This window comes from Eumetopias jubatus, unplaced genomic scaffold, assembly GCF_037043125.1.
Source record: "Eumetopias jubatus isolate StellerSeaLion01/CBP00866 unplaced genomic scaffold, mEumJub1_p1.0 scaffold_2, whole genome shotgun sequence".
Classification (NCBI taxonomy): domain Eukaryota; kingdom Metazoa; phylum Chordata; class Mammalia; order Carnivora; family Otariidae; genus Eumetopias; species Eumetopias jubatus.
Window position 1 is genome coordinate 101568010 of NW_028274808.1, and position 13668 is coordinate 101581677.

The 13668-nt window shown below is 35.8% G+C and overlaps 1 protein-coding gene across 9 annotated transcripts in view; it reads right to left on the reverse strand.

Annotated features, from left to right (window-relative positions):
- BLTP1 (bridge-like lipid transfer protein family member 1) overlaps positions 1 to 13668 on the reverse strand; it is a 203535-nt gene that overhangs the window by 13049 nt on the left and 176818 nt on the right. For 8 of the 9 annotated variants that reach the window (XM_088021053.1, XM_028102339.2, XM_028102340.2 and 5 more), the window contains 10 exons: positions 13367 to 13528; positions 12030 to 12169; positions 10510 to 10711; positions 6599 to 6799; positions 5571 to 5750; positions 3001 to 3138; positions 1981 to 2238; positions 900 to 1050; positions 358 to 515; positions 67 to 259 (listed from right to left, as the gene is read on the reverse strand). In XM_088021053.1, the coding sequence (XP_087877179.1) occupies positions 67 to 259; positions 358 to 515; positions 900 to 1050; positions 1981 to 2238; positions 3001 to 3138; positions 5571 to 5750; positions 6599 to 6799; positions 10510 to 10711; positions 12030 to 12169; positions 13367 to 13528 (1783 nt within the window). Of the gene's footprint in view, positions 1 to 66; positions 260 to 357; positions 516 to 861; positions 1051 to 1980; positions 2239 to 3000; positions 3139 to 5570; positions 5751 to 6598; positions 6800 to 10509; positions 10712 to 12029; positions 12170 to 13366; positions 13529 to 13668 lie in introns of those variants that run through there. The other variant, XM_088021055.1, reaches the window with a different exon arrangement.

Below are 13668 nucleotides of genomic sequence, written 5' to 3' on the forward strand. Positions count from 1 at the left end.
GGATGAGAGAAAGCATACTAAGAGCAGTCATACAAAGTGTTCAGAAAGTAACATTTCACTAAATACCTTTTATCAGTCATGCTTGAATCCAGTGTGTTATACAGATTTACTTTCCATTCATCCTGAAGCTTGAGATCAGCATTACTGAAGATACCCATGAGGATACTTGAGCCCATGTAATCAACACGAGCTTCAGTAGAACCCATAGTAATCTGAATTTTGTGACTAGGTTGCTGATTTGGATGTTCAGAAATATGAGCTAAAATAGAAACGATAATTACCTTTCATAGAAATACCTAACGGGGAAAACTTATCAATTTTCAAAAATTTGTTTTCAGTTGTAAAATTTCAACATACCAACCATCTCCAAAGCATTGACATCTATGGTCCCTCCAACTACTCCTCCTTTAGAATCCAACTGTGATCTTCCCAGACCTACAGACATGCTTATCTCTCGATCTCGATTACTTCCTACCGACAGACGGCCCTGGCTCTTCAAACCACTAGTTGTCCAACTGGAGAAAAGAAAAAGGGTTGTTAATTAGACATAACCGCTTTCAATGTCATGAATTAAAACAGGAGTTAGAGGATTTTAAAAAGTTTGACAAAACAATACATTTCTTATAAAAACTGTGGTAAATGTTTGAATATTGATAATAAAGCTTTCTTCTTAGCAAATTACACTGTTTTCCTTATAATTTTCTCTTTTTAGAGGACATATTCCATGTTGTTTTATATTACAATACCTTTAGGATAAAACCATTTTCAAGATAAAGCAATTTATAGCTTTTTTCTACTGTCTCAAACACTTCAGTATTAAAAAGGTTTTAAATTGCTTTATTATAAAATAAGAAAAATTACAATGAATGATTAATTTTCCTTGTATCTGAATATCTTACGTTGTATTTCCCATTACATTACTCATATTCATTTGAACGTTTAATTGTTTCAAGTTGATGGCAAACACGACCAATGTTTCCCATGGGGTCCCTTGTTGGCTTGCTGCTTTGTTCGATTTGTTAAAAGGAGTTGATGTTTTTGAAAGTGAATCTAAAAACAGAAAAATCAAATGCATATTCACTCACATAGCTCAATTAAAAAGTTATCATTCTTACGACTATAGCCCCAGAAGTAAAAATATGGTATTCTTGATTAAAGCCTAACATCTAATAGCTGTCATATTGCTTCTAAAGTACTAGCTACCATTTACTGAATGTTCAGTTAAGGACTAGCAGTCCTCTTGAAAGCTCATAAAGTTCCGTATGATCTCCACTTTACATGAGGAAATTCTGGTGCGTGTGGGATACAGCAGCACAGATCGTCACCCTGACATTTTCTTAACAAAGGAGAAAATCATAAGTTGCGGCTGCCAAATAGAGGACTTGAAGGCAGGGACCGTTCTGAAATGCAGACGCCTGCTGAGGTGCCCGTCTCCTGGGTTCCTGTGGGCTCAGCGTGTATCTTGAATCCTGCATTTACTCATTATACTTTAAGCTTGTGACATGAACTATATCATTTTTATATGTTCAGATACAAGTAGAGTGCTGAGCACATAAAAGAGTTCAAAAAACACTGGCTGAATAAAGGAAAGACTGAATGGATGAATACCAAAGATTGACTTTTTCATAAATGAGTCTGACACTCAGGAAAAAAAAATTAACTTTTTCAAAATCAAACATTTTTTCCAACATCACAGGTTTGTTTTACTTCTAAAAATAACTACCACATGGAACAAACTAATAATATGCTCATTTCTCTCTTCTTTTCCCTTTTCAAAGCTACTAGCCATCCAGCTATCTCTTCTTCTGGCAAATACTTTGAAGTGTCTGTTGTTTGGTTTTGGGTATTCCCACCCCTCCATCTTCCATAAAAATCTTCAAGAGTATATTTTCCTACAGTTGAGGCAGAAATCTGAGAGTAACTAAGATTTTTATCTTGGGGGCATTGGAGGGATAATGATAACAAAGAGAGCAGTGTTACCTCTTCGGGGAACTGAAGAATCAGACACACTCCTTGATCTTATGGAAGCTGGGGATTTTAGGCTCTGTGCTGCTGTTCCTGGTGACATGGTGCTGTTTGTCATATGCTCATTGAATACATTAGGTGACTGAGGCATGTGGGTGAAAGAGGCTGACTGACTAGGCTGCTCCCAGGTCCTGCAGTAAGCTTTTCTTGACGATTCAGGAGAAAGATGCTGGCTTACCCCTTCAATGGAATCAGGTGTCCCTGGGCCAGATGCTGTTAGAAAAGTAGAAACAAAATTAACAGAATCAAAATTAGTCAGGGTACAATCTCCACATGATAAAATAATAAATTTCACCACTCTACCTTTTCTAATCATAGATTCCTTCTAGTTCTCTATTTGAGAACTGTACAGCAATTTATGGTTTGCAAAGTACATTCCAGCATGTTATTTTATTTAATTCTCATGATAATTCATGAGAGGGGCAATACAGGTACTCTTTTTCCATTTTACAAATAAGGGAATAGATGGGCGCCTAGGTGGCTCAGTTGGTTAAGCATCTGACTCTTGAAATCAGCTCAGGTCATGATGTCAGGGTCCTGAGAGCCAGCCCTGCACTGGGCTCTGCGTTGGGTGGGGAGCCTGCTTGGGATTTTCTCTCTTCCTCTCCCTCTGCCCCTCCCGTCCCCCCTCCAGGTCGTGCAAGTGTGCACACTCTCTCTCTCAAAAGAAAAATAAAAAAAATAAGGGATAGACTCAAACTTGGATTTCTAATATTTTCTACCGTATCATGTTAACTCTACCTTTCACTTACACAGTATACTACTAAAACATTCTCTAAGTCCAAGAGAAAAAATGCAGGCAATGTGATAGCATATCCCCGACATTTTCTGTTTTCCATGCTTAATTAATCATGATTAACTTGGATGTCTTACCAAGTAAAACAAAGTTTGGGGTATCAATCATTGATTCCTGTTACTACTGTAACCAAAATTAAAAGTAACATAAGTATAATAACAATTACATAACAAGCTTACTTGGCAAATTTATAGTTTGGTCTCCAAGGAATAGGCGTCTTGCAATACTTCTCCTATACCAGGCTCTTGGAAATGCCAGAATTTCACTGAGTCGACGCATATCATATTTAAAGGAGGCAGACCCTATATCACATACAGCTGATACATAAATAAATAAAATCTGTTAGAACAGATTTCCAAAACCTTTAATATTGTCACATGGTAGGTATAACACATGACACAACTAAATTATAATAATGTTATAATTAATGAAATATCAAAATAAGTTACAAGGTATGATTAGTAAGTGATAATATTTGTTCCTTCCACAAATGATAAAAATAGCACATTTTTGGGCACGTGGGTGGCTCAGTTGCTTGAGCGACTGCCTTCAGCTTAGGTCATGATCCTGGAGTCCTGGGATCAAGTTCCGCATCAGGCTCCCAGCTCAGCAGGGAGTCTGCCTCTCCTTCTGACTCACCCCCCATCGTGCTTTCTCTCATTCTGTCTCTCTCAAATAAATAAATAAAAATCTTTTAAAAAATAGCACATTCTTACACTATTCCCATTTCCTTTTCTGAGGTGAGGGCAACTTGGAATTCTGTTTTCACTTTATCATGAAATTCTGAGGGGTTCTGAAGATCAGACTTATTAACAACTTTCAACTTTAATATAAGGCTCTTCTCAAATATGGAAACTGAATAATTGGGATGGGCAGGGACACAAGCTTCCTCAAAAGTAGTTGCAAACCAAATAGTGTGTGGCAAGAACTACTATTTTCCTTTTAGACAAAGAGCAGGGACTTGTCAGTCTGAAGGCATTGTGATGACCGCTTCTTGGGGTTCTGCTCTGAGCACTCTTCCGCCCCTGCTTTACATGCTCTATCGTTCTTCTACCAGAGCTTCCGTAAGGAGTTACACACCAGTGTCCCCCAAATCTAGTATTTCTGTTTCAGCCTGAGTCCATATCCACATAGCCCATCAGCCAATTATCTACAGACTCTCCCACCTAAATGTCCTATTAAGCACTTTCTTATTTTTGATCTAAGTTAATGACAGTCCACTATCCCTTCAGTCACCTAAGCTAAAAACTTGAGGCATCCTTGTCTCCTCTACTCCTTACACAACTTGTCCTCAAGCTTGTGGGTTCTATTTCTCTTAAAACCATTCCCTCTTCTTTTTTATTGTCACAGTTTAGGGCTTCACTCCCTATTGTTTGGTCTATTTCAACATTCTTTTCAAACATCTCTCCCATTTTTCATGCTGCCATCAACTCTTTCTAAAACACCAATCTGAAGCATCATCCCATTTCTTTTTTTTTTTAAATACAAACTGTTATTTTATAATACCTATGCAAATTTATTGTGTGTGGTAAGAACACTCAAGATGAGATCTACTATCTTCACAGATTGTTTTTTTGTCTTCACAGATTTTTAAAGTGTACAATATAGTACTGTCATCTTTAAGCACAGTGTTGTTATCCCATTTCTTAAAAACCTCTAATGGCTTTTCACTGCCCAAAGGATCAGAACCCTGTTCTTTAGCCTGGCATATGAGTCTCCTATCAATCTAGTCCTGGTGTGTTTTACCAGCTTTCCCTCTAACCAACTCCTCTCTCCCTTGGGACATTTAACTATACAACCAGTTAAATGTTCAGTTATACCTATGCTTTGCTTCAGTGAACCAAAGTATGATCCAAAAGCATACTTTCTGATGCTCTCTGTACCATTAAAGACCATGTTGCTATAGCTAAGAATTTTTTTTTACATAATTTTGAAGATCTGGCCCCAATATCATTTCTTTTGTGAAGCCTTCTTTGATCTCTTGAATAAAACAATCTGTTTCTTCCTCTTTATGTAAACCTCCATTACAGCATTAATCACACTGCACTGTCATTTATTTGTTTACTTGTGAGACCTTGCCTTATTCATGCCGGCACCCGGAATCATCTGCCAGTGTCGGCACAAGTTCACTGTAAAATATAGGCTCAGGGTATGTTTGTTGAATACTAGCTTTAAGTGTACCTACTGTATTTGTGCAATTAATAACTTTAAAAATTTTCACTCCCATAGTACTCTGAATTCTTAAAAATGTTCCACATGCACTTAATTTTAAACAGTCAAGTCGCAACATAAGGAAAATGAGCAAGTGATTTGCCCATAGGTATATGGCTAGTTACAAAGCTAGCAATACACATGTACACAGCTTAAGATCTAATGACACTAAGTAAAAAATTTTTAACCATCATCCCTCATTAGTGTTTTAAGAATTTACAATCAGAAAACTAAGCTAATGAAAAATCAGAAATTTTACCAATTCATGGTAGAGAAGTGAAGAAAAGCAGCAGTTTTCAGTGACTTAACTAGGTATATTTTGGCCTTTGGGTGACATTTCTCTGCATTTATCTAGAAATCATATTCCTAATATTGCTTACTTGGACTGAGAGAGTACCTTGGCCTAGACTGTTACTCCTCTCACTTAAATCATTCATCACTAAAAGCTTAATATTACTATTAAAACACTGTTAAAAAGGAGGCCCTTACTTAATTCTGAAAAACAGCATTTTAATTAAGAAACTATACAATTAAGTACCAGATATATTGATTAGTGTAGTGTCCATTTTGCTTGCAGATTTGCTTACAGACTGACTTTCAAAAAATGAGGCACCTCCTGAGCGCCTTATCCGAGACAAACTCACTTTTACAAATTCAAGGTTTATACTGAGTGAGTCTTTTCGACCAGTGACTGAAGTGGGTTCTTCATCCACATTCCCTTTAAAACAAAAACAAAAACACAACACACACACACACACACATATTTATATATGTATGCATATATATACATGTATGCAACTATCTGGTTACATGAAATTATCTACTACACTGGAATATGCCATCAATTAAAATCACTTTAAGTGAGGTTAAAAATTTAAGAATGATCTAATGAGCATTAGCATGCTGAACAACAGTTTAATAGTTTCAAGCCCATAAACAATAGTGATGATTTTCACAATACTTCTCCAACAAAAACTAGCACTGACATGGAATATATGTTTTTGTTACTTCTCTAAGCAAATCAAGAGACATTCACTAATATCAACATCTCAGACATTTTTAGTGGTAAATCTGCACTTTAAAATGATAGTGAAATTTAAGTTGGTTAAATAATGACAAGTAGAAGCAACAGCAGCAGAAGGTGGTTTCATTTTAAATTGAGAAATGTGATGCACACACTTTAAAAACTGACTATTTGCAGAATACAATTTCTTATACAAATAATGATTTGGTAAAACATTTAAACTTTTCAGTAACATAAATATCCTTTTTAAATCCAAAGATTATTGTGCTACATATGTCATTTATACTGTTTTAAAATTCTTATATAATTAATTCACCTGAATTATTTATTTCATATTTCTACTTATGTAGAGGCAGGATAGATATTGTCAAGAAGAAAAATAAAGTTTCTGATCTTATTTTATATCCATTATCTTTTTAATTTTTAAAAATTTTTAAAAATTTTCTTTTATATCCATTATTAAAGGTACTGTGATTTCTGAAAAGATCAAAGCTTGAAAAGGTGCTATAAATTAAAAAAGATGGAAATACTCTTAAGTATACCTAGTCCTCCTGATCCAGGTGTGAGCCCAGAAACAGCAGTTTTTTGTTTCCCTGCTCCGTACGGATGAAATACATAAAGGGAAAAGTCAGACATGCATGCAGTGAAGCTCAACCCAGACGAACTGCTGCTAGAACTGGTCAGATCTGACTGACTACTACTATGTCGACTTCTGCCAAGAGGGCTGCCTAGGCCGGATGAACCTATAGTGAAAACAAGAAATCCAAAATATTTATAAGTCACAGAAGATTGTAAAAGCCTGTCACTTAATACATTCTTAAGAACCAAACAGGACTTGAAATTAAAATGGAAATACTCAAACATTAATTGATCAATAGATTTAAAATCTTGATATCAAAATAAAGACTTAGATGTACTTTTCAATTAATTTATTCTATTAACTGGAGTTGAATACTCTGTTCATCTTCGAAACAATTATTTAGACATTTGATTGGCCAACTCCATGGTTTCCTGTTTCTTTTCTCCTTTGCTCCACTGGAAGCAGGCAGTGGAAGAGGCACAAAATAGCTGGGACTTAAGTGAAGGGGGAGAACTATAAAAAATCCAAATCATATAACTGGAGTCCACATTTCAGTAGCCAGCAGTGGAAATAGAGCAAGGTACACAAATGCAGAAAGTTAAAGATCTCTTTCTCTGAGAAGAAGCAAGGGTCCTCATTGGCAACACTTACCATAGGTGGTGTATAGGCTAATTCAAAATATGCTTTAAATGTAAAAAATACGAGTAAAGCATCTTAAGAGAACATTATATGATTTTGCTAATAATTCCAAAATATGTATTTCCAAAATATACAGACCTCCTTTGGATTCATATTGCAACTGGTTACTTGACATCTTACTAGAATGTGTCACAAACATTTAAAGCTCACCATGTCCAAAACTGAACTCTTGATCTTTACCCCCAATCTATTTTTCTTCCAGTGTCTCCCAATTCCAGTAAGTGGCATTTCCAAGCAAACAGCTCAGCCAGAAACCTAAGAGTTATTTGTCATTCTTCCCACTTCTCTCTATGATGCAATTTATCACCATTATCATTTCAATGTCTAAGAACATATACTAAGCTTGTCCATTTCCCTGTATCTCACACTATTGTTACTCTAGTCTAAGCAATTATCAGCTCTGGACTGCTGAAATGGCCAACTGTTCTCCCTGCTTTCTTCTACTCTTGTTCTCCTCCAATCAACTACCAGACTACAGCTGGACTGGTGGTGTTCTGAAGGTGTAAATCAAAATCTCACATCTACTCTCCTGTTTAACCTTCAGTGGCTTCCCCACATCATCTGGCTCTTTCCCATCTCTCTGAATCTTTTCATACCAATCTACCTTTTGTTTGTCACACACCACTTACACTAGTTGTTTGTGTTTTTTAAACTTGCCAAATTCTTTCTTGCTTCATGGATTTTGTGTTCTCTACCTAAAGTGTTCTCCATCCCAACTCTCTGCTTGGCTAACTCATACTCACTTCACATTTCCACTTAAAATACACTTGTTTGCTTATTTTCTGTTTCTCCAAATTCAACTCAGGTTCCACATTAGCAGGGACATAACTGCTAGCTAGGTTCACTACCATCCATTCAACCTCTGGCATGGACCCGGGGCCCCAGTAAAGTTCAATAAAGATCCTTTGAAAGAATGGATACTGTTGTGGCGTCTGGGTGGCTCAGTCAGTTAAGTGTCTGCTTTCAGCTCAGGTCATGATTTCAGGGTCCTAGGATCAAGCCCCAGGTCTGGCTCCTTGCTGAGCAGGGAGCCTGCTTCTTCCTCTCCCTCTGCCTTTGTCCCTCCCCTTGCTTGTGCTGTCTCTCAGATAAATAAAAAATCTTAAAAAAAAAAAAGAATGGATACTATCATAACCTATACTTCTTATACATTTATTCTTATCATTATTCTTCCTGCATGTTTCACGATGATAAAATGAGGGATGCTATTTCATTTTTTTAAATTTTCTATAGAATCAAATTGTGGACATAAAAAATAGTCGCTCATTTCATATTCCTTTCACTACATATACTTAGTATGATACATATATATACTACTACAATAATTTAAGTGTCATTAATTTGTGACATTTTGTCATTAAGAAAAAAAGTGAATATCCCAACAGAGAAATGGACATGGGCATATTTATCTCTCTCCCGCATTAGCCAATAAAATAATAACACATAAAATAAAACCCCATTTTAGCCCATCACATTAACAATGATTAAAAACAAATTTAAAGTGTAATGTTGGGAAGAATACAGTGAACCTGGTGTCTACACACACTGTGGTGAGGATGCAGAAATCTTATATTTACTAGGCTAGTAAAACATATCAAACACTTTAAAAATGTTCACTCTCTCTGACTCAGGAATTCCACTTTTAAGAATTTATCTGAAGGATGTTGATTTATATATAAAGATATTCATCTCAATATTATTCACAAATAGAAAACAAAAAGCCCAGGGAGTCTCAAATGTATGACTGAAATGATGGAATATCGTGCAATCATTAAAATTATTTCAGAAAGATGAATATTTAATAATTTGAGAAAAACTTATATTTTAAGTTTTTAAAAGATATATAGCAGAAGAAATCATATTTAAATTTTGCCTGGGAAGAAGACTGTATCTACAAAAATGCAGGAGAGCAGGTAGGAAGTGATAATAGTGGTTATTAAGATAAAAGGATATTATTTTCATTTTTAGTACTCTTGTTTTCTGTATTCTCTATAATGAACAGTGAGTTAATTTTATAATCAAAAAGTAGGTTTTCAAAAACTGACACTACCACTCCAATATTTTATAGACTACAACACAATTCCAACAGCAATATTTTGGAGCTAAGTGTGACAGTGGGCAACCACATTAGCAAAAACTTATTTCTAAAATATCAACTTTTTTTTTTTAAGATTATTTATTTATTTATTTATTTGACAGAGAGAGACACAGCGAGAGAGGGAACACAAGCAGGGGGAGTGGGAGAGGGAGAAGCAGGCTTCCCGCTAAGCAGGGAGCCCGATGTGGGGCTCAATCCCAGGACTCTGGAATCATGACCTGAGCGGAAGGCAGATGCTTAACGACTGAGCCACCCAGATGCCCCTAAAATATCAACTTTTTGTTTTCCTCTTTTATGAGGAAAACTTTCAAAGATTCACACAGCAAAGCAATGTTTTGTTTTAGCCATTTTTTCAGTGTCTTCTGACATTGCAAAATATCCCCTTGGGGCTTTTTTTAACCCCTGGTTATGAACCATTGTTTTAATGATAGTTCTCTTATTAATAATTATCAATTTTCACTCATTCTAGTCTCTTTAAGAATGGTCAATAAAATCTTTATCAATTGCAAATGCAATCTTTCTATGATTTTTAGGGCAGAAATGACACTGAGCTTTAATACAGTGAACAGTGACGTTCTCACCAGGAAATCATCAGTTGTGTGTTAAAAACAAAACCTTTCATGAAATGGACATTTGAGTTATAAATATATACATACATTATTACAATTACACACACACACACACCCACTACCCTTCATACAATTTTAATTCACTGTGATAAATTCTTGCATGTTAACTCTGTCTTATTTTCCATTTGCAACACTGATTACTCTTAAATGTAAAAATAGAGCATAAAACATTCAAAAGTACTTAAAACATATAATACATTTACTTCATAGTGCTTGTAGTGTGTACATTCAAGCCAACCAAAAAATGCTATCCAACTGCCATTCACTTGTACCAAAATATATTCAAAAGACTTTGATCTCAATATATTTTTCTATAAATACTCTAATTCTCAAATATTCTCCTTTTCCAAATTTATTTTTTAGTAATATATACTAATCACTATTAAAATATTTATTTGAAAATAGTAGTTGGCTTTCTACCAGGGGAATAAAAGAGTGTTTCTATACCCGGTATTCCAGTTTTGCTTGTAGAGGTCTTTGTTCCACTCTGAGTAGCATTACCTCCAGGGGATAAAGTCTCTGTGGGATACGTGGTCCCTAAAGTCTCCAGTTCACCTCGGTTGGAAGAAAACACCAAGTCCAGGGATGGTAGCTTTAGCATGCATTCTACTCTTGATACTGGTAAACAGCTAAACTTGATCTGTGAGGGCTAAAAAGTGCAGAAAGCCAAAAAAAAAAAAAAAAAGTTTCTAGGTACTAGTTAAAAAATTTCACACTGGATTCCAAAAAACACAATTTCCACTTCAGTCCACATATAGCAAATTATTTGACACTTTAAAGGCTTTTGTGTTTAATGTCTTAGCTTTTTCAAACAGATACATGATATATTAACCAAAATTTATTAACAAAATGGCATTTTAGGAATCACCTCTGAGTGATACATATTCAGATATTTAGATGATTCAGAACATTAAGGATATCTATGTTCATATTATACTTGTTCATAATCAAATTTTTAAAGGAAATAATTCCTCTTATACTAAAATTTTTAAAAAGCTATTTAATAAGTTTTATAAACTCTCAAGGCCTCCCCCATTACATGTTTTTATCGTATCTTCAAAAGGCTAATGTAAAACTCCATCCTGAAGCCCTTTTGGCCAAACCACTGTTGTAGAAAACAGTTTGAACAGATGACCATTAGTGTTTCTTTTATTCTTGAGATTATCAGATTTACCTGAAGGTAAACTGAAACCTGAAGTTTGGTTACAAGTAGTTTTCAAATCCTCTTTAATAAATGGACTCAATCAGATGCTAATACAGTCCTAAAGGGCGACTGTTAAGACTGTATTTTAAAATAAAATATTAAATAAAAATTCCATAACTTAGCAAAAATCTAACAAAGGTACTACTGTGTGACTTACATCTCAATGACACTTTATATTTGCCCCAAAAGGACCATAATGGCAAGAAATACAGGTGCCATAAAAAAAAAAAGGGCATAAAATTCTAAAAAAAAAAAAAAGCGTTTTAACTTACACATTTTTATTTTTGCCAAAAAAGTATAAGATCTAAATTTTGAAAGCCCAAAGATCTATGAACCTCCTCAGCAGAAAAGTAAATACACACACAAAATTGTACATATACTTCCCAGAGGTCCAGGTGATCTCTAAGCCATTATAGGTTTACTAAAGGTCCATGAATCCAAGGTTAAAGTAACTTTAAGGGAAATAATGTTGGAAATATTCAAATAAACTTAAGAAAAACATTTTTCTTTAGGGGCGCCTGGGTGGCTCAGTCGTTAAGCGTCTGCCTTCGGCTCAGGTCATGATCCCAGGGTCCTGGGATCGAGCCCTGCAACGGGCTCCCTGCTCAGTGGGAAGCCTGCTTCTCCCTCTCCCACTCCCCCTGCTTGTGTTCCCTCTCTCGCTGTGTCTCTCTCTGTCAAATAAATAAATAAAATCTTAAAAAAAAAAAAAAAAGAAAAGCATTTTTCTTTAAAACAAAAAGGAATAAATGAAGTATATCACCTGAACTCGTACATAAACCACAACATCTACAGGGAAGGAAGAGTAAGCAGATGTCGAAGATGATACTAATGATGTTGTTGATTCTTCCATAGGATCTGGTATTTCAAAATGTCCCATATCTTCATCTTGTGAACTGACAGCTGTTAAAATATTTAGTTTTATTATTAGGGCAAGGGCAAACTATTTTTTTTTAAAGATTTATTTATTTGAGAGAAAGAGAAAGAGAGGATGCGCGTGTGCAAGCACATGGGGGGGAAGAGGGGGAGGGGAGAGAGAGAATCTTAAGCAGACTCCATGATCAGTCTGAAGCCTGACGGGGGACTCCATCTCATGACCCTGAGATCATGATCTGAGCCAAAATCAATACTTGGATGCTTAACTGACTACACCAGCCAGACACTCTGGGAAAACTATTTATCAAAAGATCCTTTCATGGGGCACATGGGTGGCTCAGTTGGTTATGCATCTGCTTTCGTCACAAGTCATGGTCCCAGGGGCCTGGGATCGAGCCCCGCATCAGGCTTCCAGCTCAGAGGGGAGCCTGCTTCTCCTCCCTCTCCCTCTGCCATTTTCCCTGCTTGTGCTCTCTGGCTCTCTTTCTCTCTGTCAAATAAATAAATAAAATCTTTAAAAAAAAATATCCTTTCTCTTATGCTAGTACTGAGATCAGGGATATGAACACACAGAAATGTGCTTCTGTAGCCCATCATTCTATACATCTTTCCCTATTCAAACCTCCTGCTCATTTCTCCAAATTCTAATTCCCCTCCTACTATAACAAACACTGTACAAAGAAAATTAAGCCTTTGCCCTCAAGAAGTTTCCAGTCCAAGAGGGAAGCTAATGTAGGAATTAAGGATGTTAATTTTATCATTAACTAGCTGTGGCCGTGGGAAAATCATATAACCTCACCAAGACTTAATTTATTTGTAAATGAGGACTAGAGATGATTTCTCAAGTTCTTTTCTTGATTTGTAAATGAGGACTAGATGATTTCTCAAGTACTCTCCATAATTCTTGATTACCAAATATATTATATAATAATATATAACAGCATTAAAAATCCTTCTAAGTAATAGAATTTTTAAAATATTTGTGATGCAGGGGCACCTGGGTGGCTCAGTTGGTTGAACATCTGACTCTTGATTTAGGATCAGGTCATGATCTCAGGATTCTGAGATCAAGGTCCACGTTGGGTTCTGGAGTGGGCATGGAGCCTGCTTAAGGTTCTCTCTCCCACTCCCTCTGTAACACCCCCCCCCCACACTGACTCTGTGCTTGTGCTCTTAAAAAAAAAAATTGTGATGCGGAAGTAAGTATATAAGGAGGATACTTACTTGTATAATTCCTTTCAATTGGTGTAATTGGGATAGTTTCCAGAGCTTTTTCCAGAAAATCTAATAGGCAGGGACTAATAACCATTTCTTCTGGCAATGACTGAAGTGCTACCCAAGCATATAATTTGGCTGTTTTTACTCCTCCACTTCCTTTTCCTTTGGCTAGAACATTTACAAATGTGAGGTCAATTTAATAGTTCCCATACAACATATAATAATTTTGTGAGAAATCAGAACTATATATGACAGTTTAATCAGGTGAAGCACCTTATACCTAAACCATACAAGAATGCAATAAAAAT